The following is a 25794-nucleotide window of genomic DNA, read 5'->3' as shown; positions in this document are numbered from 1 at the left end:
TGCCGAGCCGAGCCGAGCCGAGCTGAGCCGAGTGAGAAGGGAACTATTCAGGTTTCGAGACAAGTTAACAACTGGGCCATCATCTCAATTTCAGGTGATGATTCATTCCGTTTTCAATGAGATGTGTTCCAATAAGGGGTGAGACTTTGGTTCCTTTGTTACAAAATAATTAGTACTAAATTTGATGATCCGGGGTAGAATGGGTCTTTAGCAACCCACGCTTGCCGAAACAGGACACGATGCTTGTCGTAAGAGGTAACTAACGGGATCGGGTGGTCAGGCTCGCTGACTTGGTTGATGCATGTCATCGTATCCCAGTTGCGTAGATCGATGCTCATGATATCATCACTGGATTGCCTGGTCCAGACTCGATTATTTACAGACCGCCGTCATATAGCTGGGATATTGCTGAGTGCGGCATCAAACAACAAACAAACTAAATTTGCGTAAAAATATCACAATCTTTTCATACGAGCACACATAATATCATTAATGTCATAATATCAACATAATATCACTTCTGTCTCGGGGAAGGCCCTGACTTCTTATGTTTGTCCTTCGTGTCAACAACTTTCCCGCCTTTTCTCGACAGATCTGTGATTGTACTGAAACCAACATTCAAGATGGCGCCGCCGAGTTGTTTCGCCATCAACTTTTGTAGCTTTATCCGAACGCGGCCCACGTCAGTGTCTTCCATATCAACGTTACGTTCTCGCGACATCATGATTGTCTTCGTTAACTTCCGTCGGTGTTGCTGGTGCCCAGCTGTTAGTTCCCTACAAGAACAAGATGGATACACAGTGTGTGAATGAAGTTTCATACTGTAGTGACAAGCAATGTGACGGTTCCGTGGACAAGGCAAACTGGAGACTGACATCATGAGCATCGACCGACCCCATTGGGTTCGGCACGAGTAACCGAAATCTAAAGTCAGACCACCAAGTCACAATTTTGGTCACGGTACATGTACATGGCGATAGGCCCGTGAAGATCAGGGGTGTAATAGGTCTTCAGCAACCCATGCTTGCGGTAAAAGGCGACTATGCTTGTCGTTAGAGGCGACTACGGGGTCGGGCGGTCAGACTCGCTGACTTGGTTGATCCATGTCATCGATCCCAATTGCGTGGATCGATGCTCATGATGTCAATCACTGGATTGTCTGGCCGAGACTAGATTATTGACCGACCGCCGTCATAGAGCTTGAATATTGCTGAGTGCGGCGTTAAACAACAAACAAACAAACATGGGGACATCCGGACCGGATGTTAAACGCCATTTTCGTTGTATGTGTAATATATGAAGGAGTTCGTAAACATTGTTTAAAATTTTAGTCAGTAATATTCCAGTTATCTCAGGGCGGCCTGTAGAGTATTAAATGTGGATCAATCAAATGAACCAGTACTAATACGGTTAACTATCCACGCATTCAATTAACGATGACACAATCAATCAGGTCCACACTGTATCCACAAGGGTCCATTTGCACAAAGCTGTCTTAGTCCTGACATAGACTTACGATACTCGTAGCGCGAAGATCGCTTTCTGCAATTGGGACATGTGCCCCGTTCCACAAAGCGGTCGCAGCTTTACGACAATCGTAATTAAGTCTATGTTAAAATATGGGAGTTACGATCGCTTCGTGGAATGGACCACGGCTCTCTATTTTAATATGTGTTGCTAGGTATCTTTTCTGTTTGAGATGTTTCTGTTCTGTTTCAGAAATGAGTACTTTATGTATGGACCTAGCTACTAAACGTTGGGTAATACCGTAAATCCCTCATTAAACGACAGGAAGTTATTTTGTTGAGAAGATTTTTGACACTTGCGTTCACGAAAATATATCTTTAACAGATAAAATATTCACCAATCTTCAATTCGCATTTAATTGCATTGATGTTTAAATCGTTGTGCTATCATGAAACTTTTGTTTATTGCTTTTAACATTGATTTATTTCTCACACATAGGAACATTCAGTCTCTTAACTTTTATTGATGCCTTCATCAAGTCGAGACCCGGATTAGAATACCGTCTTTCCTCGATTAAACGCCGGACTTCGAATATACGCTGAGGTCTACGATTTTTCACAATTATTATATTTGCGATTACACGTGGGAGGTTAATTAAGAGTGTCTGAAAAAATATACGCCCACGAGTTTAATCAAGGAAATACAGAAGGTCCAAGGGACCCCGTTCCGCAAAGTGATCTTAGCGCTACGACGTTGTAGGTCTATGGGTTTCGACCGCTTTAGCTCTAATTTCGCTTTGTTGAACTGGGCCCAGAGCTCCCTTGGTTATCGTAAGATGCAGCTACATTGGATCGGGTGGTAAGGACTTTGTTTCACAAATGTCACAACGGCTGTCGTAAATCTAAGATAACCAATTGTGGGATGTCTTATCCGACCCATGTTTGGATCTTTACAAACCGACGTTATTCACCAGGAATATTGCTAACCATGAGGTAAAATAACAAAAGACAAACGTACCAACTGTTGATGTTGGTCAATAATGATGTCAAACGTCTTACCCATAGTCAATCTCCCCGTCGCCATCTTGATCCAACTTCTCCACCAAGTGGTCTATGGCCTTCTCTGAGAGCGGTATGTTGCACTCCTGAAAGAGGGCCAAGTTGGAACCACTGCTTTAGGCCACAATGTATTAATTGCTCACATTTTAATTCCCAAACAATCCGCCTCATATATTTATATTGTCTCAAAGTACCTACAGACCAAGGTTCTCGCTCTCTGTGTTCTCCGGGGGCGGTCGGGTAGCCTTGTGGTTAAAGCGTTCGCTCGTCATGCCGAAGACCCGGGTTCGATTCCCGACATGGGTACAATGTGTGAAGCCCATTTCTGGTGTCCCCCGCCGTAATATTGCTGGAATATTGCTAAAAGCGGCGTAAAACCATACTCACTCACTCTGTGTTCTCCACCTTCTCTACTAGATGAAACCAGTTATGGCCTGAGGAGATGCGTACGTGGTTCGAGTTGAAAGCGCTAGGTAATTAAATTTGTGTTCAATTTTACTTCATTTACTTACTGTTTGGTATAGTGGGCCTGAGAATTGGAACTTTGGTAAAAAACTGATTTGAAATAGGTAAAATATATATATCTTTCGTATAAAAATACCTGAATATATCCGGAAAAGGATTTCGTAACAGCTACAGTATGATTGATTTAATGATCACTAAAACTCGTATCATCCTCGGAAATCAGGGTTATAACGTGTCACTACGAGCTTATGACCCACCAATAGCCCGCTCTTGATCTCCTTCCGTGTGAGCGTCTTGCTGTTGTCTTTGTCCATCATACAGAAGAGGTCTGTCAGCCTCAGCCCCAGCAGCTTGCCGAACTCCATCAGGATAAGGACAGGGTTCTCGTCCACCAGGTCCATCTCGTCGTCCTCAGCCTCCATCGTCTGGTCCCACACAGCCCCGTACTTCATCTGCAGGGCTCGCTGCTCCTGCATGTCTTGCAACATCGTCACGAACGGCCCCTCAACACATTGCGTCTGGAAAAAGTGAGTTTGACTTACAATGCTTTTGCCAGTGTTAAAGTTTCACGTCGTGTCAGTTTAACGTTGGATGAAAGCCCAAAGTGACGCAGGCAGTAAACGTTTGCTAGTTTGTCTTAACTTGGTACCAACAAACCAACAATCATTATCGAATTCTGACGCAACACAGCGAATTGTAGCTTCTTACACCGACTGAATCAACACAAACACCCGCCCCACCCAATCGCATCCCACCCCACCCCTGTAAACCATGGTAACGTTTGGCTTGTTCGTATGACAAGTTGTGGGATGTTCATCCCTGTCTCCCCGTGCATCCCTGCTTGACTGATTTTATCAAAACAACGGGCACATAACAGCACTAAGTCTTCTCTCTTTTTTTAGAGTCTTTCACTTTCTAATCACGGCTCTAATCGCAGGAAGAACAATCATATTAAAGGCATATGCTTACCACGATGTGTTTGTTGCTGATGGAAAATGAATAATCTAATTGGCGCGAGTCTGGACTTCGATTCAATGACCAGGGCATACTGGCATGCCTAAGGGACAACACTCTGCATTTCAAGATGCGGCCGTCACGTTATGTTTCAATGTGCTTGTAAAGGTGTGTTATTTTTCTAGACACAATAAGAGGCACGCGCCGTCGTACTATCCACGCTCAGCGGCCATTATTGCCACCCAGTCATCAATCATTAGGTTTATCGTCACGATATGGCTGAAATATTGCCGATGTGACGTAAAGCTTTAACTCACTCACTCATTACGTTTAAGCGTGACTTCCGGTACGCTGTGTGACCACCATCAAGTACTCCTGTGTGTGCTCACCCCAAGGTCCACATAGTTCAGACCGGATGACTTTGTTTCTCTCAGTGAATTGAGGAGGAAGTAGGCGCCGCTGGATGTGATTGGGTTGTCAGACAACTGGAAAATACAATTTGAAATATAATAAGCTGTAGTAGTATCCGGAGGCGAGTGGTATAAAACCTAACGTGGGATGCATAAAACCACATATACCCCGACTGATACTGCTACTACGAATTTATCATGCCGCCATGTTTCAATTTGCCATTGTAAAAGAATTAAGACAAATTGAATATTGATAGAAAACAGCTGTTCGATTGACCCGAGGTAAACATGTGCTATGTAAAGAAATGTGAAGTTGTGAATAACGTGGAGCATTTTGTTTCGTGGTTGGTATGAGGCACTTATTCCCCGGCTCAGAAATCCACGTGCAGCTTCTTTTTTCGTGGCGGGGTATAAGGGATTTATTCTGCAACTCACAAATTTATTTCCATTCCAGGGGGGATACGTAGTATTTTATCAAGATCACGTGAACCAATCAGATCTCAACATTCTGACATGGAGGTAAGATAAATTATTTACAGAAAACAGATGTAACACCTGCGTACCTATCATATATGCCAACTCACGTAACACTTGTGGAGTTATACTCACACGTAGTTTCTGCAGTGTCTCGTTCTTCTTGAGCCCCTTCCAGAGTTCCTGAAGACACTGTTTATTGATCCTGTTGGATGACAGGTTGATGTCCTCTAGTGTCGTGTTCTTTTCCATGGCGCTAGCGAGCTCCTTACACCCGTCCAGATAGAAGCCGTTCCAGGATAAGTTCAGCACCTTCAGACCACTGTTGATCTAGAAGAACCATTGGGAGACATTCATAACAACTTTTCACATAAAACTAATAAGATATATTCAACTTATAAGGGTTGATTTTTACATCATAAGTGCATGCCATCTTCGACGCAGCTTATTTGATATTAAGGATTTTATAATTAATCCTAGAACTGATCGAAATACTTAAAAAAAAAACAGAAATATTTAAGAATAATGTTTACTGTTGCATAAAGAAACTACGTTCAGTAAGACTATACCACGATAACAAGCTCAGTCCTTGAGCGTATTTTCATTATCTGACATATCCACCCTAGTTTGCTGCCGAAACATCTCTTTGGGATAACTACGGTACTTAATGCCAACCACATAATCCCCTTTATAACGATTATCTAATTATTAACATCGGTATATAGGTCTTACGGATGATAGCATTCACATTAAGTCTAGGTGTACTGTATAACTAGTCTTGAGGATAATATCGTTATCACTACCAATTTCTTGATTGTCTTTTCTTTCCGTCATTTAGAACACAAATCGAAATTATAACAAACACAAGTCTAAAATACCAATGATGTCTTGTTTAAGAAATGAAATACATAAATCCTAACTGGAATGAAATAGTCCCCTTAATGACTTTTTGGCCGACATAAATGTAAGGCAGATCTTAGGTGTGTTTGTTTGTTTGTTGTTTCACGCCGCACTCAGCAATTCCGTAAATAATCGAGTCTGGGCCAGACAATCCAGTGATTGACATGAGCATCGATCCACATAATGTGGGATATTCTCTACCCAGATCTTCAGGGTCGACCCGTGAAGTCTTCAGGACTATGCAAAATACCATTCGTCGTGAATATAGGGATACAGTGTTGCAATGTGTAACCGTTAGTCGCCTCTTAAGACAAGCATGGTCGCCTTTTATAGCATGCATGGGTTGCTGAAGACCTATTCTACCCCAGATCTTAGGGTCAGGCGTTGCTGGCCTAACGGATACAGACGCACACGGAAGCTTAAATTAGTAAACAGTTAATTTCAAGCACCAAACAATGCCACACTCTGATTATTTCACATCATTAGTCATACAACAGGTATCTACTCACGCCGATGCCTTTAGCAATCGATGTGGCTCCGGACCGTCTCAAATGATTCCAGCTCAAGTCCAAGAACTCTATCGTGTCATTCCACCCTGCAAAACATTTCTAGATACTGAGAAACCGAGAAAGTTTAAACTTTGCTCAGGGCTCCGTTGTCCAATACAACCTTAGACCTCTGGTTGAGAATGTGCGAGTTACGTAGTAGTCGTAACCCTAAAATCACTTTGTGAAACGGTGCCCCGGCGGAAATTCTCAGCGTCGTTTAACAAAGCAATCTTTGACCTCTGAGTTAGAGTGTGGGACTTACGTAAGCCAGCCATAACCCTAAAATCGCTTTGTTGAAGGGTTTTACCTGACGGTCTTAGAAGGTTTCACACGACAAATTGTGTTGATACATTAGCTTGTGTGTGTGAACATTGCGCAAACAAGTAAGAAAAGTTGGATAGACTGTTGGCGAGAAGTAGCCTCCATTGACCAATGTTAACGGATTATATACAACCGAGTCTCATTAATATGGACAATGCTGTTTCGACTCGTTTTGATAAAGGCAACATTGTTTTACCTGTGTTTTACGTTGTCTTAGGGATAACGGTCGGTTACCCCCCCCCCCCCCCCCCCCCTCCTCCCCCCCCCCAAAAAAAAACCCTTAAAAAACAACAACCAAACAACAACAACCAAAACAACAAAACAAACAAAACAAAATAAACAACAACAACAAAAACAAAACAAAACAACAACAAAACAAAAAACAAAAAAAACCTAAAAAAACAAGTTATGAAAACTGTTACAAATACATGATTCCGTTTCTACTTATTTGCTATTTCTATTCCACTTTATCGGGGCGCACGGGTGGTCCAGTCTAAAGCGTCGCAATTCGCTATACAAGTTGTGTCCCTTAGGCGGGCCAGAAACCTCAGATTGTGGGTTCGAATCCCGGTTCGCCCCGATTATGTTTCTTGGTTTGTCAGCACCATACCCGTGCTCGTAGGTTTCACCAAAGTGGGCTTTCCTCCCACATTATGCTGACACGCCATGATAAAAATGAAACATTGTTCAACGCGGCGTTAAGCCCAACTCACTCACTCACTCACTCACTCACTCCAATGTTTCGTGATTATACACACCCAGGGCATCGCCAATGGCGTTACCGCCGACCTCACAGAAGCAGTTGTGACTCAATTTTAATTCTTTAAGGTTCTGTGAATCCTGTAACAGAAACAGCTAAATATTAGTATGACACATATTAATGATCTTAGCGAGAAGCACCATCGTTGGTGTATAGTCATTTGTCTACGAGTAGACGAGTAGAAGTCATCACTCATACTTGCATTAACTACAGGAAAAATAGGTATACGCTAGAAAATTGGATTTTAGCAAACAATAACAAACGTTATCAAAATGTTACTAGGCTGAAAACACAATTTTGATACCTGTATCTAATCATCAAATCACCATCGAATAACCATTTCATGTTTGTTTCATTTGTATAAAACGTGTGTATATTTTCATTTTATCGGCAGTTTACATGAATACTCCTCCTACTTACTACTTCATCAATAATTCATTAATCCGGACCTTTACTAAACCGGAAATTTTACCGAAACCAGGCCGTCCGGATTGGAGGGGTTTCACTTTGTCGTAAAACCGTACCTCAATGAGATTGGAGAACAAGGCCCCGTCATATTCTTGTAGGTTGTTTCCTGGTAACAAATAACAGAACAAAATTACACAAAGTCAGAGTCTTTGGAATTAGATATGAATATTTGAGGTGAGGTGAAATTGGGTTTAACGTCGCGTCCAAGATTATTGCACTTATATAGCGACGTGCATGCACGTGTATGTGTGTGTGTGGCTGCTTGTACTAGTCCGGACTGATGCCGATTTATAGTGCCAGCTCACTGAGATACCATGCCGCAGTTTAACATGAATACCCCACTCAGACACAGTATACTGACTCCGAGCCGACCAGTCCTTGTTTTAGCCCCTTAATGCCGAGCGCCAGACAGGGTAACAACAAGTACAATCTTTTAACGTCTTTTTGTATGACGCGGCCCGGGATCGAACCCTGGACCTTCCGCTCTCCGGGCGGACGCTCTACCACAAGACCACGGAATATTTGAGAATTTTGTGTGAAGATCCGGGGTAGAATAGGTCTTCAGCAACCCATGCTTGCCGTAAAAGGGGACTATGCTTGTCGCAAGAGGCGACTACCGGGATCGGGAGGTCAGGCTCGCTGACTTAGTTGATGCTTGTCATCGTATCCCAATTGTGTGGATCGATGCTCAAGTTATCAATCACTTGATTGTCTGGTCCAAACTCGATTATTTACAGACCGCCGTCATACGGCTGGATTATTGTTGAGTGCGGCGTTAAACAAACAAACAAAACAAAGAATATTTTGTGTAGTTCAGATATATCCAGGCGTGTCAGCTTAATGTAGAACGAAAGCCTGAAGTGTAGGTAAGGTACTGACTTGAGTGTGTGACTATTTGGTCCGTATTTCAATAATCAATATATCGATAACAAGTAGAACATCAACAGTTAACATCGATACCCCTCTGCTATATAATTATCGAAATACACACATGAATGAAAACTAATGATTAATATTTACTTTTCCATTTTCATCATTAAACCATGGGACAATCACCTTAACCCGGACTTAATAATTCAAATGTTAGTTAGATACCACTTGTAATAAGCGATAACGGAAACTTGTTTTCACCTTTAGTTGATAATTTATTTGATTTAAAACAATCGAGATTCGAACCCACGAACTCCGTCACGAAGACTTAGGATTGTAGTCTTCAGCCATGACAACACGTATATATTGTGAGGATTTAAAATTAAATTATTTATTACATCATGCCTTATATTTAATCCGTTTATGGATGGGGATATTTGTGTTTTATGGGGATATTTGGTATCTTGTTTAATGAAAGTAAAACTAGAAACAAGAGGTTTAAATCTTCTGTTGAGCGGGGCTATGGCTTGTGGAACGTGACGCCTATATATAACATACACCTTGTTTGAAGAGCACTTTCATAACTTTGTTTTCAGAGGTTCTCATACATTCGCAACACACTAGGAAATAGGAACAACTGTATCTCGGATGGTTCTTATACACGTGTATATTGATCTTATTTCATATTGGAAACAGGCACAGCTTCGAGTCGAGGCTCTGTCAGGGGACGAAACTCTGCACAGGAAATAACGGAGCTTTTAACCACACCATGTCGTTTGAAATAAGATATACATGTGAATTATAAATCACCGATAGGTAAATGTTCTGTTTTGTCTTCTAATTTATGAGGTGTGTCTTACAGATTAATGTCCGCGTTACGTTAATGAACATCAAAGGTAACACCTTTAAATCAGTTCCAAGTGTTAAGAAAACAATAGAGATACATGCGGGTTACAACGGCTATGTATAATTGATAGACAAGCCGATTGGCATGATTTAAGTGAAGACACTATGCTTTAAAATTCTAATTCTTTTAGTTACAGTTGATGAACACAAAAACAGTTTAGCCCCAAACCACCAAAAACTTCGATACAAATTCTTTTCTATCGTCTTATCACATTTCAATGGAAATAATTAATTTTATCTAAACAAATTTCCCGGAATTCCGGCACGATCTACGCACTATACATTATGGATGTGAATGGAACCTATACCTGTAATGAACTATACCTTGATTGTGCGTGTGTCTGTCACATGTAATCGCCATCAACAGGTTTCATCTACCTGTAATTAACCTGGGGACGCGAACGCCAATGCCAAACAATCTACACAAAAATACACTTTGGATATTTTATTCATAGAATTCACACCCCCTCTATTATCCGAATAGAATACCAATGAACCAGATTGTCATGAGAAAGCTGGACGTTGAATGTTAAGGTAAGATTTATGTTCAGAGAGACATGGCCCAGTCGTCTCAGGCGCCGCGATTCGCTGTGCAGAGTTGCGCCCCTTGGTTGCAACGTCCCAGAGTTGCACGCCAGAAACCTATGATTGTGGGTTCGAATCCCGGTTCGCCCCGATTATGTTTCTAGGTTTGTCAGCACAATACCCGTGCTCGTGGGTTTCACCGAAGTGATAAACGTCTGAAACCTGCATCACTTCGGGCTTTCCTCCAACTTTTCCACGCCGCGATATAACTGGAATACTGTTAAAAACGGCGTTAAACCCAACTCACTCACTCACTCACTCACTCAGAGACAGCATGAATGGATCTCGGTTGAACCAACAACGCGAAAACATGGTATTCACAGCATCCCATGTCTAAATATCGTGACTTCTCGTTTCTTCAGGTTAACTGCAAATAATATCCGTCACTCGATCTCTACTTTTCTTAATTTGTCCGATAAGGGCGTCATTGTTGGACAGTGATTGACGCAGATCCGGATCCGGATTAATGCTCGTCACACTGGTGCAGTGAAATAAGATCATGTGGCCATTTGCATCTTAAAGCTTTCCATGTTGTCATAAAACTGGTTCCACTCCAAGCAAATCTAGCGCTTTTAGTCAACGGATGGCAGCCCAAATATATGGTACAAATCTGTATAAAAACAAGTTATGTGCGCATGCGTAGCGTCCTTAATTACGACTGTAGTGAGTGTGTGAGTGAGTGAGTGAGTGTGTGACTTGGGTGAACGCCGCTTTAAACAGTACTCAAGTTATATCACGGTGGATATCGCGGGGTAGGAAGCTGAAAGTCCGAAGTCAAGATGTTTACCACTTTGGTGAAAGCCACGAGCACGCATGTGGTGCCAACAAACCTAGTGGGTGAGTATGTTTTACGCCGCTTTTAGCAATATTCCAGCAATATCACGGCGGGGGACACCAGAAATTGGCTTCACACATTGTACCCATGTCGGGAATCGAACACGGGTCTTCGGCGTGACGAGCGAACGCTTTAACCACTAGGCTATCCGACCGTCAACAAACCTAGAATCATAATCGGGGCGAACCGGGATTCGACAATTACCACTGTAAATAAACATAAAGATATGGCTACACATCGTAGTTTATCATATCAAACGGCTCTGTTGATGTTAATTTGGCAAGAGCAATTTTACTTCAAAGACTAAATTCAGTAGTCCGCTGTTTGCCACGTTCGGTACCGAGGACCAATGAAAGCCATGTTTAGTCTGGTCCAACCACAGCCTACGAGAAATCGGCCACCCCCTGTCTACTAGTTTAGGGAGGCAGAAACCCAGTCAAGGTTGTATTGTTGTGCGAACTAAATGTCTCCTGACCTGCGACTGGCGGGGGCATGGTAAGATACGGGTGACTGATATGGGCGAGTGGTAATCCATACCTGACAGGTCCAGTTTGGTGACGTTGTCCAGATCGTGTATGACCTTCACAATGGCCTTTACGCCTTCCGTCCTCAGGTCGTTGTGGGCCAGACTCTACAAGTAGGAGTGAGTGAGGTAGGTTTTACGCATCTGAATTTCAGTTAGTGAGTGAGTATGGTTTTACGCCGTTTGCAATATCCCAGCAATATCACGGAGGCGGCGGGCGGGGGGGACACCAGAAATGGGTTTTAAACATTGAACCCATGTGGGGAATCGAACCCGGGCCTTCGGTGTGACAAGCGAACGTTTTAACCACAACGCTATCCCAACGCCTAGGTAAATCACAGCGCCCAAACTGAAATATATTATAGACGTTCACCATTATAGTGAAAACCAGTGGTATATGAACGAAAAACAGTGGATCATAATCGGGAAGAATCTTGGATTCGAACCCTCGACCAGCGGATCCTGGCACAGTTACAGACGCAACTACGGTTGTGAATTGTGCGCTGGCCAATCCTGACCCCTCTCCAATAATGAACACATCCCGAAAAGTGTACTCATTGGCGTAAGGCGTTCCCTTGAGAAATGATTGCTCATGATGTTATATCTATTATTTATGAGGCTCGCCAAATGGGTATATTCTTCATTAAAATTGAAGGATAATTATATACGTTGAACGTTCGTTTGTTTTGTTATTTCGTTTTTCAAAAGAAAAGGAATGAAACATCTTGAATGCTATGAGAATAGTCCATTGTCAATGATGCCAAAACTTATTCATTGTTGGTCGGAATCTCTTCTGGAGATTATCTGAATGAAATAAGTAGGTGGTGAGTTGAGAATGAGGCTGCAAACATCGCATCTAGCTAGCAAATTACAGTTACAGTTTGTGTCAAGGTTCTCGAAAGACAAAGAGAGGTTGAGAACAAGATACATGGTAACATCTGGAAGCGTACTTCTATTTTTATGATGTATTTGTACTTTAAAACACACACTTAAAAACGACCCCTTAAAGACCCCCAAATCGCATGATAACTACAATTTCCGGAATAATATTCCTGAATTTGTCAAAGTCTGAATGGACATTGCTCCTTGAGAAAATAATGTTAACTCAGTTATTTCACAAATCATGTCAGAAATAGGACTCATTGCCGACTGAACACAAACATCGATGTGGCGGCTACTGACCAGTTCTGTGATGAAGCTGTTCTCTGTCAGCACATCGGCGATATAGCCCGCCCCTACATTTTCGAACCCCCAAATCTGATAACTACAATTTCCGGAAAAATATTCCTGAATTTGTCAAAGTATGAATGGACATTGCTCCTTGAGAAAATAATGTTAACTCAGTTTTTTCACAAATCATGTAAGAAATAGGACTCATTGCCGACTGAACACAAACATCGATGTGGCGGCTACTGACCAGTTCTGTGATGAAGCTGTTCTCTGTCAGCATCTCGGCGATATAGCCCGCCCCCTTCACTCCGACTGCGTTGTCTTCGAGGTCAAGGTTCAGGACGGTTGAATTCTCCTTTAGAACACAAACATGACATGCGTCAAAATAAACACCTCTGCTGATTCAGTAGTGTTACTTGTGTTTGGTTGCCGTAAAAGTCGACTATGCTTGTCGTAAGAGCTGACTAACGGGATCGGGAGGTCAGGCTCGCTGAATTGGTTGAAGCATGTCATCGATCCCAATTGCGTGGGTCGATGCTCATGATATCAACCACTGGATTGTCTGGTCCAGACTCGATTATTTACAGGCCGCCGTCATACAGCTGGAATATTGCTGAGTACGGCGTAAAACAACCAACCAATCAACCAACTTGTATTTGGGAATAAACGCCATTGAACAATACTTGACATGTGTACAAGCGTACGAACAAAGAAAATGGAAACGATTAAAAAAACACACAAAAAAGTACTGAAATAGTGGCATTTACTCTACCGAGTGTCTGCGAAAAGGTTAAGCATGCCCCTCTCTACGGCTGCCACACCCAATAGTGAGTAAATGAGTTTTTACGCAGCCTCAGTGAGGCATAGGACCCAAAACATGGGATTCACATATTCTGTTATTGTTGGGAATCGAACCAGGTCCTCAGTGTGATATATGCCAACGTTGTTACCACTGGGCTACCCGAAATCCTCTTTTGGCCAGCTATGTATTCAGAATCATTTACAGATTGTTTTCCACAAACACATGTACATCTAACAGAGCATATCTTGGTACGCTCCAGTCGATTTTTTAAAAATGTACCGAGTAAGATATGCCATACAGACAGACAGATTTATTTCGTATATGTGGCCATGAAGCCAAACAGTACAATGGCATTTTGTTGGAGGACAATTCGTCGTAAGATATGTTATCTATTAGAATTCTACCTGGCTACAATGTTGGAGTCAAGGTCACTTACAACGAGTGATATCGCGCATGCCTTTGCTCCTTCCGGTCCCAGCAGGTGGTGCTTGAGGTCCATCTTCTCCTCCGCTAGGTGGCGGAACACGTAGTTGGTTGGGGTGATCCTCATCGCTTTGCACGTGCGCAGGTACATTTTCTGACTGTGGGTTCCTGCGATACTCTGGGGTCGGCGTGGCGAGTCGGCCTCGTCATCTGAAGGCGTCAAAGGATATGAATAGGTGGCTTCACACGGGCAACAAGTTTGCTAACAGGCTGACAAACTCCAAAAGGTTTACCGGCTTGTGTTTTCACAAGATAAATACGCGGTGTCGTTACTCTTCTCTTCTCTCATGTGAAATCTACGCAATATCTGATTGTTAACGACCAACATACCTTTGACAACCATTCACACAGCAAACATCGAGTTTGAAAGACCCGTGAAGATCCGGGGTAGAATATGTCTTCAGCAACCCATGCTTGCCGTAAAAGGCGATTATGCTTGTCGCAAGAGGCGACTAACGGGATCGGGTGGTCAGGCCCGCTGACTTCGTTGATGCATGTCATTGATCCCAGTTACGTGGATCGGTGCTCATGATGTCAATACAGGATTGTCTGGTCTAGACTCGATTATTTACAGACCGCCGTCATATAGCTGCAATATTGCTAAGTGTGACGTTAAATAACAAACAAACACTCAAACAAACAAATCATTCTTTACAAAATATTTTCGCAATGTTCACACGCACACACACACACACACACACACACACACACACACACAAACACACACACAAACACACACACGACAGACATCAATATTCCATCCATAACACGCACACCTGTAAAAGTCGAGTCACACCAGTTGATGAGCAATGGTCTAGTCAGAGCAATCTGACATGTCACACAATGTAATCATTCGACCCTCAGAACATACGCCAAACGTAAGCTAGTGGTGTAATTGGTGAGTGAGTTGGGTTTTACGCCGGTGTTAACGATATTCAAGAAGTAGTACGTGAAGTAGTACGTACAGCAGAGAACACCCATACGTTCCCATTGGGGGAATCGAACCCGGACGCTTTAACAATTAGACTGCTCCACCACCCCTACTTGTAAAGATCCGGGTAGAGAATAGGTCGTCAGCAACCCATGATTGCTGTAAGAGGCGACAAACGAGATCGGGTGGTCAGGCTCGCTGACTTGGTTGATGCATGTCATCGTATCCCAATTGCGTGGATCGATGCTCATGATGTCACTCACTGGACTGTCTGGTCCAGACTCGATTATTCACAGACCACCGTCATATATCTGAAATATTGCTGAGTGCGGCGTTAAACATCAAACAAACAATCAAACAATATTCCGTGGAGCCTCCTGATGAATCATGATCGTATTTGTATGGCTGATTTGCTGTGGGGAAACTCTCAGTCCGGGCTGGAATATGTGACTGATGAGACAGACATACGACGCTAATTGTGAGTAAGAGCTGACACAAACCGGAAGTTGGTCGGTTACAGGGGTTTTCTGAATGGTTGTGTGACATCATACACTGATGACGTGCGTCGATGCCCACAGGAACTTACAGGCCATCGCGAAATAATTATGAAATACGATTGAATACAGGGTTGACATTCAACTCCAGCACGACAATTACAGCCTTAAATGTACATCGATCGTCCTCAGTACATAACCAACGCCACCCATGTAATACTTTCATGAAAGAAAGTACCCAAGTATCAAGGGGATAAAAGAAATCCTCTAACTTCATGCAGAGTAGTTCTTCCAATTTTTTAAACAGTTATGAAAACGCACTGATCAAATATTCATTTCATCCAAACTACAAAGACCCAGACTACAAACCGAGAGTTGTTCACAAAATGTAAATTACACACGTCAACCCTATTCCCCAATACACGTAATTCAACACGCTTGCATCTTACCAGAAACAGCTTCTTATAATACACTGTCAATGACAACTTAACTCAAGAACGACTGTTTTGCCAAATGGGTGGATTTTCATCCTTCGCGAACAAGACTTCTACCTTTCTCTGTCCGACCCCCAACTGACCTCCAGACTTGACCAGTAATCCTATATCCCAATACCTAGACAAGGGGATCCTGCTGTGACACCTGTTGAACCAGTGACTTCCCACTCTCGATCTCTTTGTCCCCAAATCCTCCATATAATTGTTGTTCAACCAACTGCTTACATACGATATAATTGTTTCAGTGTGACGCATCCTCATTCTGACCTATAGAAACCAATCACCGTGGTATAACGACATAAATACCATACCATTTATGGTGATATATTTCTATTCGACCCATGCAGATCCGGGTTAGAATTGGTCTTCAGCAACCCATGCTATCCGTAAGAGGCGACTGACGGGATCGCATGGGGCTCGCTGACTTGGTTGATGTATGTCATCGTATCCCAATTGCGTAGATCGATGCTCGATGCACTGGATTGCCTGATCCAGAATCGATTATTTACAGACCGCCGTCATATAGCTGGAATATTGTTGAGCTGGCCGTTAAACAAAAAACCATAACATATGAATACACATTCACATTACCAGTGGAAGAATACACCAGTTCCTTTGTTACATCTTCTGACATTTTGAAGACCTTGATGACCTACGATTTCCTCTAAACAAGCTTCGACTCTGGAATTGTACTTATGTTGTTTGAATACGCAGTTTAAATATTTCTTTTGTCTTCAACCAGTATGAGACATGCCATTCAGATACCATTACCCTCACGACAAGTGTATTTTAACACAATACGACTTGGTGCAAAGTCTCCAACCGGCGTGTTGAAAGCCAACACATCAATAAACCATACAGTGGTTAACTTTCCTTTCTTACTATTTCTTTCACTTCACCGATATTCTTAATTTGTGCTTTTACGCATTGTGATTTGCCCCTGCCACCTTAGACTAAAAGCAGTTGCGCGTGATGGAGGGATTTCAGGATCACGCGCGTTATGGAGGGATTTCAGGATCACGCGCGTGGTGGAGGGATTTCAGGATCACGCGCGTGATGGAGGATTTTCAGGATCACGCGCGTGATGGAGGGATTTCGGGATCACGCGCGTGGTGGAGGGATTTCAGGATCACGCGCGTGATGGAGGATTTTCAGGATCACGCGCGTGATGGAGGATTTTCAGGATCACGCGCGTGGTTGAGGGATTTCGGGATCACGCGCGTGATGGAGAGATTTCAGGATCATGAGTATTTCCTCCAATAGCACGAGAAAATAGAGAGTGAGTGAGTTGGGTTTAACGCCCCTTTGAACATTATTTCATTTATATCTATGCGTGTCAGCTTGATGTGGGAGGAAAGCCCGAAGTGACGTTTTCCACTTTAGTCAACCATGAGCACGTTTATGGTGCTGACAAATCTAGACACATAACTCAGGCGAACCGGGATTCGAATCCACAATCGTCGGTTTCTGGCAGGCCCAAGGGACGCAACTCTACATTGCGAACTCCGGCACCCTAGACGCAGAATCAAGTTTAAAATTGACGAAACAACATTTTAATTGATGAAGATTGTCTATTTGTATGGTCTTCATCTTCAAATGTTGGGTGAGTGAGGGGGTGAGTGGGTGAGGGGGTCGGTTTTAACGCTCTTAACAATATTTGAGTATCAGCGTTACACATGACATGTAAAAACCGTGAAAAATATTATCGTAACCGTTATAATCATAGACCAGGTTATGACCATTGACGAAGATATAAACAAGTCATACAAAATATATTATGATCATAAAAAGTTTTAAAGCAAAAACCTTTTTTTAATATGAAGTTAACACGATATACGGCTTTTCCATTGGACGAGAGGTCGGTCACATGACCGCGAAATTGACGTTCATAAGTGTCTGAACGACACAATTTGACGTCCATACGTTTTCAACGTCGAAAGCTCTTACCTTCATACAGTTTGGCCCTCACTCTGTGAAGGTTCATACTCAAATGAAGTCACACAAAGTGAAAATCAACGCTTAAATAACATGTAACATCTATAGAAAATGTTGCAACCGCGGTTTTGCAAATTAACCTACCATCTTGATCAAAGAAGTCGTCCGGCAAATCCTTGTCCAAATCAAAGAAGGTGCAGTCCGTGGCAGTCGTGATGCTCTGGATAGATTCGCACCCCTCACTCTCAGCACGGGACTCCGGCCGTCGCCGACGCCGCGTCACAACACCGCTCTTTGCGCGTCGCACCGGGGCGCTCTTGACGCGGTACCGCGCCGTCAGTTGGTAGGAGTTCGCTGTCATGGGCCTTTTTATCAGGTTCCATATATCGAACTGGAAGATAAATGGCTTTAGTAGACATTAGGAATATAGTGTAATATTTTGTATATATCCTGTTAAAAGTACTGATTAAGTTTTTGTCATCTAAAGATAAATATAACGGGGCATTCGTTGACAGGGCCAGGATTGGGCTGTGCAGAGAGGTGCTTTCCGGATTATGACTTCAGGTTTGTCGTGTTAAATTCATTCACTACAAGTGGAAGGGACAATCGAAGGGGCCGCAAGTCACTGTGCAGAGTTGCGTCCCTTTGCCACGCCAGAAACATATGATACTGGGTTCTAATCCCGGTTCGCCCCGATTATGTTTTGTAGGTTTGTCAGCACGAACCGGGATTCGAACCCACAATCATATGTTTCTGGCGTGCCCAAGGGACGCCAATCTGCTCAGCGAATCGCGGCGCCTTAGACGACTGGGCCACCCGTGCCCCCCGTTAAACATAAATGAACAACGCTTTCATGCAAAGTTATTTTGCATTCATGAATAAAAATCACAATACGGAAACATCAAAATCTAAACTAATAATTTAAAAAAAACGCACAAACCTGTCTCCTACATGTATGTAGTTGAATTGATCTTTAGTTTCTGCTATTTCTGATTATTCTGATAACTTATCAATAAATATCATCTCATGGTTAAACAGCCAGTCATTGATTTGGTAGGGTCTTGCAGATTGTGGGGGCTGATATCACCAACTTACATGCAAAACACAGTAACTACAAACCTAAACGCACTTGCTGTAGGGGGTAGATCCTTGATAAACATCCCAAGATGTTTCGTTTCGAGACAGTTAAAGAATACGTATTTGTTACTGCTTGTTGACCCTCGGATCAGATGTCAATGCTCGCGAGATCCTGTGTGGTAATGACGTCATGAAATTAACACGTGATAAAGAGATACACAACATGACTGACATACCGAGTCAGGGGATATACCCTACTGTCACGTGACTTCCATAAACGTTACAATCGTTTGTTTGCTGGCGAGCTGTGAAGCGATTAACTATGTAAATACCAGACCTGATATTTATGCGATAAAAAGATTTATACTGACATAGGATACATGTAAGTCAGGAGTATTAATCTAATCAGCAATTTGACATCACACGACGACGATATAAATGCTTAAATAGGGTATTAAGTATGACATATTTCTCATTGGATAGGTACCAGACATGAATATGTTATATTGTTTATCGCGTCAGCCACACGTTAAAAAGCAGTATAAGTCAAATGTAGGGCCCAGGTATGCAGAGTTGCCTCCCTTATACGTGCCAGAAGCCTGTGATATTGGGTTCGAACCCAGGTTCGAACTGACAATATTTCTAAGTTTGTCAGGACCATACCCTTGCTCGTGGGTGTCACCAATGTGAAAAACGTCACTTCCGGCTTTCGTCCCATGCTAAACTGACACGCCCATATAACTGAACAACTGTCCACAGTGGCGTTAAACCAAGCTCACTCACTCATAAGTCTGCATGTCAATTCGGCAAATCACCGATTGTAGTATCTTAGATTGTGTGTTCATATATGACCGCGCGTTAACAATGACCCGTGAAGTTTGTTAGTTTGTTAGTTGTTCAACGCCGCACTAAGCAATATTCCAGCTATATGACGTCTATAAATAATCGAGTCTGGACCAGACAATCCAGTGATTGACCTCATGAGCATCGATCTACGCAATTTGGATACGATGACATGCATCAACCAAGTCAGCGAGCCGGACCATTCGATCCCGTTAGTCTCCTCTTACGACAAGCATTGCGTCCTGTTACGGCAAGCATGGGATACTGAAGAGCTATTCCCTACCCAGATCTTCACGGGTCGACCCGTTAAGTCTTCAGGACTATGCAAAATACCATTCGTCGTGAATATAGGGATAGAGTGTTGCAATGTGTAGCCTAGTGTCAGATAACTTGCAGCGGTGTGCTCCGTTAGTTTTCATTAAGCCCATATTATAATAGCGATCATTTAAGTCCAAAATGGTAAAAATATGATATTTTAAGCAGATTAGAACTGAACTCCAATCGCACACATGTCTTAAAAAAAATACGAAAAGGCAGATGGGATACAATGACCTTTCAAAGGACGAGGTGTTCAAATGTGTTTCATTCATTTACGCTTTATAATTAACACAGTTGGGTTTAATATGCGACTATGACAGGTTTTAAATGAGTTAAACATTATAGTTTCAATTTGTGTCCGTTACATCGTCAAAATAAAATATCTTTTCGCATAAAATAAAGACAAAAACGGAAATGGAATACGCGAATTAATATGTTAACCTATAGCCATTGTTCTTGCCACATTGTTGCTCTGGTTGGAAATGGAGATCAGTTGCGATGCCCTTCAATCCAAAACTCGATGCAGTGCCCAAACATACAGCGTTAGAAATGTTAACGTTGTGCAAAAACGTTCGTGGAAAGAAAAAACGAATTTCGGATTTCTTTACGATTTCTATATGTTACGAAACATAAAACAGGACTGAAAAAAGTTATGTTACTGACAGTATAAAAATAGGATATATGACACACTATTATAATTGATTGAAAGCAAACAAAAAACACTGAGCTGCATAACTGTGAACAACCAATACATCAAATGACATGTTGATTTTATAATCAATCTCACTAAAATCAGACATCAGTTCTCGCTACCGCTGAACAAAGATCTGAGGACATCCCATTAGGGGTCACGTCTGAACGACCGTTCATCCGACTAATCAGAGCATCGCTTACCAGATTATGAAAGTGACAGTCGGAATGTAACTTCTAATCATGCAACCTCGAAAAATTTACTCCGAACGATAGTTACGGTTTTAACGACTGAATCCATACAATCTAGACCATCTATTAGCCATTCCATAATGTTCTTTTGTTCAGGTTTCAAATTTGTAATCGAGAATTTGTCAAAATTTGTTTCGAAGCGTAGTCGCCAATTTGAAATTAGTGCTGTAAAGCACGAGAAAGCTGCCTTCTGATTGGTCGGTCAAAGTTCGCGCAAGGTCGGTCTGATGTGACCCGTAATGGGATGTCCTCAGACCATCCCATTACGGGTCACATCAGACCGACCTTGCGCGAACTTTGAGCGAAAACTAAGATGTGATTTTAATGAGATTGATTTTATAATTTTACGAATATCCCCAAAATTTCTTTCATAGAGTCGTGCAAATCTCTCGGTGTCATTGTTTATTAATAAAGAAGAATTCCCATTGAGACAAATATGCATAAATCAATCGATACTCAATCAGAGTTTGGTCATGCACAAAATTATTTATCTCCCCCGTGTATGTTTTGACAAATTCTTTCACAACCAGTTCTTGCTCGTGCAATTTACCCACATGTCAGAAATCGGAGGTCAATCTGTTGTATGACCGGCCCCTCAAAGGGGGAATTTCTCGGTTGACTGGCAAATCTTCTTACGACGAATTCCGACACAAAGGAACCTAGTTTCTGGAAGCTTTAACACGATTAAGTTGGTACCCCTGAAACAGCTGCTCTCAGCCTGGATGTGTACAAGGTGGAGACTTTGGGTATATTACTGTATAAGCCTTTAACGAATGTAACGAACTGCCCTGTAACGCGGCTCGTTACATACGTTAAAGGCTATACAGCACCGAGCTGATAGTCAGGGTTGGCGAACCGTGATTATATTCGGATATTAGGCCTCGAGATATTTAATTAATGGTTTATGATCATGTGACGTACATGTTAACTTCCTGACAATAGTTTTTATAAAACCGCTAATATATATTGCCAAAAGGTAAGTCATCTGACAGAAAACCTAAAACCTAAAGTTATATCAGAGGCCATTTAATAGATATGGTCTCTGGTTATATTAACCATCCACCAACTCTCCGCACCTAACGTTTCTTATCTTCGCCTGATTTTTTTTACCTCTGCGCGATACGCAGGACCACGTGCCACATATTACATACAGTGAAGTGAATAAATACAAATATGTCTGTCCAGTCGCCTTAAATCACATTGTATGTATTTGTTATCAATAATATTAGTGTACTTGTACACTTGTCGTGGTTATTGGTGAAATACAGATATGATACAGACGATTAAACAAAAAATAACAATATTTGAATGCAGGTTAATTTACAAGCTCTATATTATGCTAGTTGTATAATTAAAGTATGCTAGTTGTATAATTAAACTTAACTATCTACTTAAATGTATGTACCAAATGATGAATTCTCTACATATATAAATATTACTCCTACCTGATGTGTGTTTGGCAGATCGGTCATCATTTGACTGTTCAGTCGTTCATTATGACCAGACGAAAAACATAAACGAACAAAATGCATTGTACGGGATGTTTTAAAAACATCTTTAATTTTAATTCAGATCGGTAAGCTCATTAAAAAAATGACGATTTATCAATGGGATAAAAATCAGCTTTAATCATATACTTTGGATAATTTTTATTGTCAAAGCGATCTTTTACCTTGTCATTCAGGTTTAAATTTCTTCTAAATTTTCGATTTTAAGGTCTGCGGGTCGGTAAATAAAGCAGACAAACAAAGTTAGGCCTAATTCATGTAAAGATATCCGTTATCTTAATTTCACTTTAATTTATGTTTAACATGGAATACTATCATCATCAACAACATTATCATTATCAACATCACCACCACCATTATCATCATCATTATTATCCTGGTTACTTTACAGAATAAGGATGCGGCAGGGTGGTCTAGTGGTTAAAGCGTTCGCTCGTCACGCAGGCCCGGGTTCGATCATCTTCCCGAGGCAAGCGAGTTAACTGACTATAAAAGTGGAAACTGGACTTTTAAAGTCAATTAACTCCCTTGCCTCGGGAAGATGGAGTTCGAATGGGTGTAATGTTTGTCCGCCGCCGTTATACTGCAGGAATATTGCTAAAATGGCGCAAAATCACAGACCCTCACTAACTTACGGGATATAAACAAATTGAATCGATCTTTGCCTGGTAAATTATAAGAACCACAGCCATAGGTATATCTGCCATGTCACATGCAACGTTAATCTATTGGCATCACGCCACCCTCCCCCACAACACACGTCAATCAGCCCTGCGCGACATCATTATGTCGCCTTTGACACGAACCCCTTGACAAAAGAATTTCAACAATCCCGTAAACACTAAGCCTAACTGTTCATCTAGCAGATTGTGAAGAAATGAACATAAAGGCTTCAGAGACAGATACGGTCGCTAATGAGAGCATTCTCTGCTGACAATGACATGTACACCAACCCGCTGGTCTCTTGTCAGTTCCTGTTTACTAATTGTCAATTTCGTATCCTGTCATTAGTAGTCTCCTAACGTATTCCTCAGCTGAGTTGTCTATTTCTTTGTACGAGTGAGTGAGTTTGGTTTTACGCCGCTTTTAGCAATATTCCAGCAATATCACGGCGGGGGACACCAGTAATGGGCTTCACACATTGTACCCATGTCGGGATTCGAACCCGGATCTTCGGCGTGACAAGCGAACGCTTTAACCACTAGGCTACCCGACCGCCCCTTCTTTGTACGAGTTGTCTATGTGTTGTCATGACAACTATGTTACTCGTATTTAAATATACCCAAAAACATTAGAACAATATCGTGGGCACGCTTAATGAGGTATATTTTTTTATCTAATCGTTATAATCTTCGGGGTTATGAAATATTCATACGTTCAGAGTAGATGCTACATTGCAACATACACGTTAATTATATAACTTGATATGGCTGAACCATCGATATGTTTGTTTGACATGGAGATTACATGTATCGTGTTTCTGGCGCTGGCATTTCTCCGTCACCAAACTGGTAGTTGAAGATGGCTGAGAATACACCGTTGTCTTTGTTGAACAGGGTTTAGAGGGAGTGGCTTGGATTGTGGCAAGTGTCAGATTTTCCCATTACTTAAAATACTACAGAAAATAGTTTTGGGATTTTAATGTTTTTACTTAAGGATGTGTAGAGCGACCTTATCCATCTCTCTGCATGGACAAAGGAAGTAAGCTTTCTGAGGGTAAGTAAGCTCTTTGATCGTTAAGAAATAATAGAGTTGTCATTAAAAATATGTCATGCCCCCTGACTTATATGTAAATATCTGAAATAGAAGCATCGTGTCGATTCGGATGCACACATGCATATATATATATATATATATGTGTGTGTGTGTGTGTGTGTGTGTGTGTGTGTGTGTGTGTGTGTGTGTGTGTGTAGATGTGGCCTTTTGTAACCCATGCTTGTCGTACGCTAACTCGGTTGATGTATGCCAGTGTATCCCTATTGCGTTGTTAGATGCACATGCTGTCAGTCCAGATATATATATGGACTTTTTTGTATGTTTAATGAGTATACACCTGAAGAACTCACTTGTTTATATAATTGTATATGCTATGCATACTCCTTACCTTAGACCGGGGCGTGATATCAGGGTTCATGGACCCATAGGATCGGGAGCTCTCTGTCCCCGACGTCATATTTGTTCGGTTTGCAGCAAATAAACTTAAACCAGCCAAAACTGACCACTGGTCAGCCTTCACACTGACCGGCTACACTGTAACCTAGTGTATAAACAAGACGTCATCTGAATCCATGACGTATGGCACCGAATTCCATTTCCAAAACTTCCCCTCGAATCATTCACGGCGATGCTGATTAACTCATTTCACAAAGTCACCACAGGTGATGCAGACAATGAATCCGCTTCATGTGATACGTTGAACAATATGTCCAAATGCAACAAAATGTCAAAGTCAGCTTCTCAACCAAAAACAGTCCACCCTGCGCACAGTCAACACAATACTAACAGTTCCCTCTGCCAAAGCCCCAGGATAATCTAATTCTTGAGGCCCTATCAAGTCAAGGTCCATTGAGTTTACCTATAGTCTATAACCAGCCTTCATGTTAATACCCTGCCCGTCATGAACTTAGATCCATCTTGCACGCACACCGACACTCGAGCATGTAGTATTGTCTGTACAACTTGATTGATATGAGCTGTAACTGTGTCCTTAATTAAACCATAGACATGATCTGATTGGGATCCATCCCATTGTATAATGGCCTTATACCACGTAGGGTGCGACATACACCATGACGACGGGAGAGGTGGGGGTTATTTTTTCATATGCTACAGATTTGGTTCATCCTTAATCAGGGCTCGATGTCTTAAACAAGGAGCCCCGGTGGGTATTGGTAATTATGTACGCTACTTCTCACTGTGGGTAAATCCGACATGTTATGCAATTATAGAAATCCTTTAGTTAAACATAAGGGCCACATAAGGAACAACGGGTTAATGCACGCTGTTCTGTAAGCTATTGTAATTAGGTAATCGGTCCGTATTGTATTTGCTAATCGAGAAATTTAGGCCATTGAACTCGTTAAGGGGCATTGGTTGTGTTTAATAATTTTGCTGAAAAGATTACATGAAATAATGACTTTTTGAGTTACCGAGATTACCGTGACAGTTTCAATGTGTGTGTGTGTGTGTGAAAGAGAGAGAGAGAGAAAGAGAGAGAGAGAGAAAGAGAGAGAGAGAGAGTGTGTGTGTGTGT

The 25794-nt window shown here is 42.0% G+C and overlaps 1 protein-coding gene across 1 annotated transcript; it reads right to left on the bottom strand.

The window, feature by feature from the left end:
• Window positions 1-320: 320 nt before the first annotated feature.
• On the bottom strand, window positions 321-25127 carry LOC124132710 (leucine-rich repeat-containing protein 74A-like). The gene is made up of 13 exons (XM_048387840.1): window positions 24646-25127; window positions 17998-18244; window positions 13953-14149; window positions 12962-13069; window positions 11559-11652; window positions 7882-7931; window positions 7356-7437; window positions 6238-6323; window positions 4964-5158; window positions 4334-4429; window positions 3248-3508; window positions 2526-2611; window positions 321-776 (listed from the first exon to the last, which is right to left on the bottom strand). The coding sequence occupies exons 1-13, from the start codon at window positions 24712-24714 to the stop codon at window positions 515-517; spliced, it is 1833 nt and encodes a 610-aa protein (XP_048243797.1). The 5' UTR covers window positions 24715-25127; the 3' UTR covers window positions 321-514.
• Window positions 25128-25794: the final 667 nt, after the last annotated feature.

This window comes from Haliotis rufescens, unplaced genomic scaffold, assembly GCF_023055435.1.
Source record: "Haliotis rufescens isolate VD_foot unplaced genomic scaffold, xgHalRufe1.0.p SCAF_7, whole genome shotgun sequence".
NCBI lineage: Eukaryota > Metazoa > Mollusca > Gastropoda > Lepetellida > Haliotidae > Haliotis > Haliotis rufescens.
The sequence above is the reverse complement of the archived record's forward strand: the minus strand, read 5'-3'. Positions and strand labels throughout refer to the sequence as shown.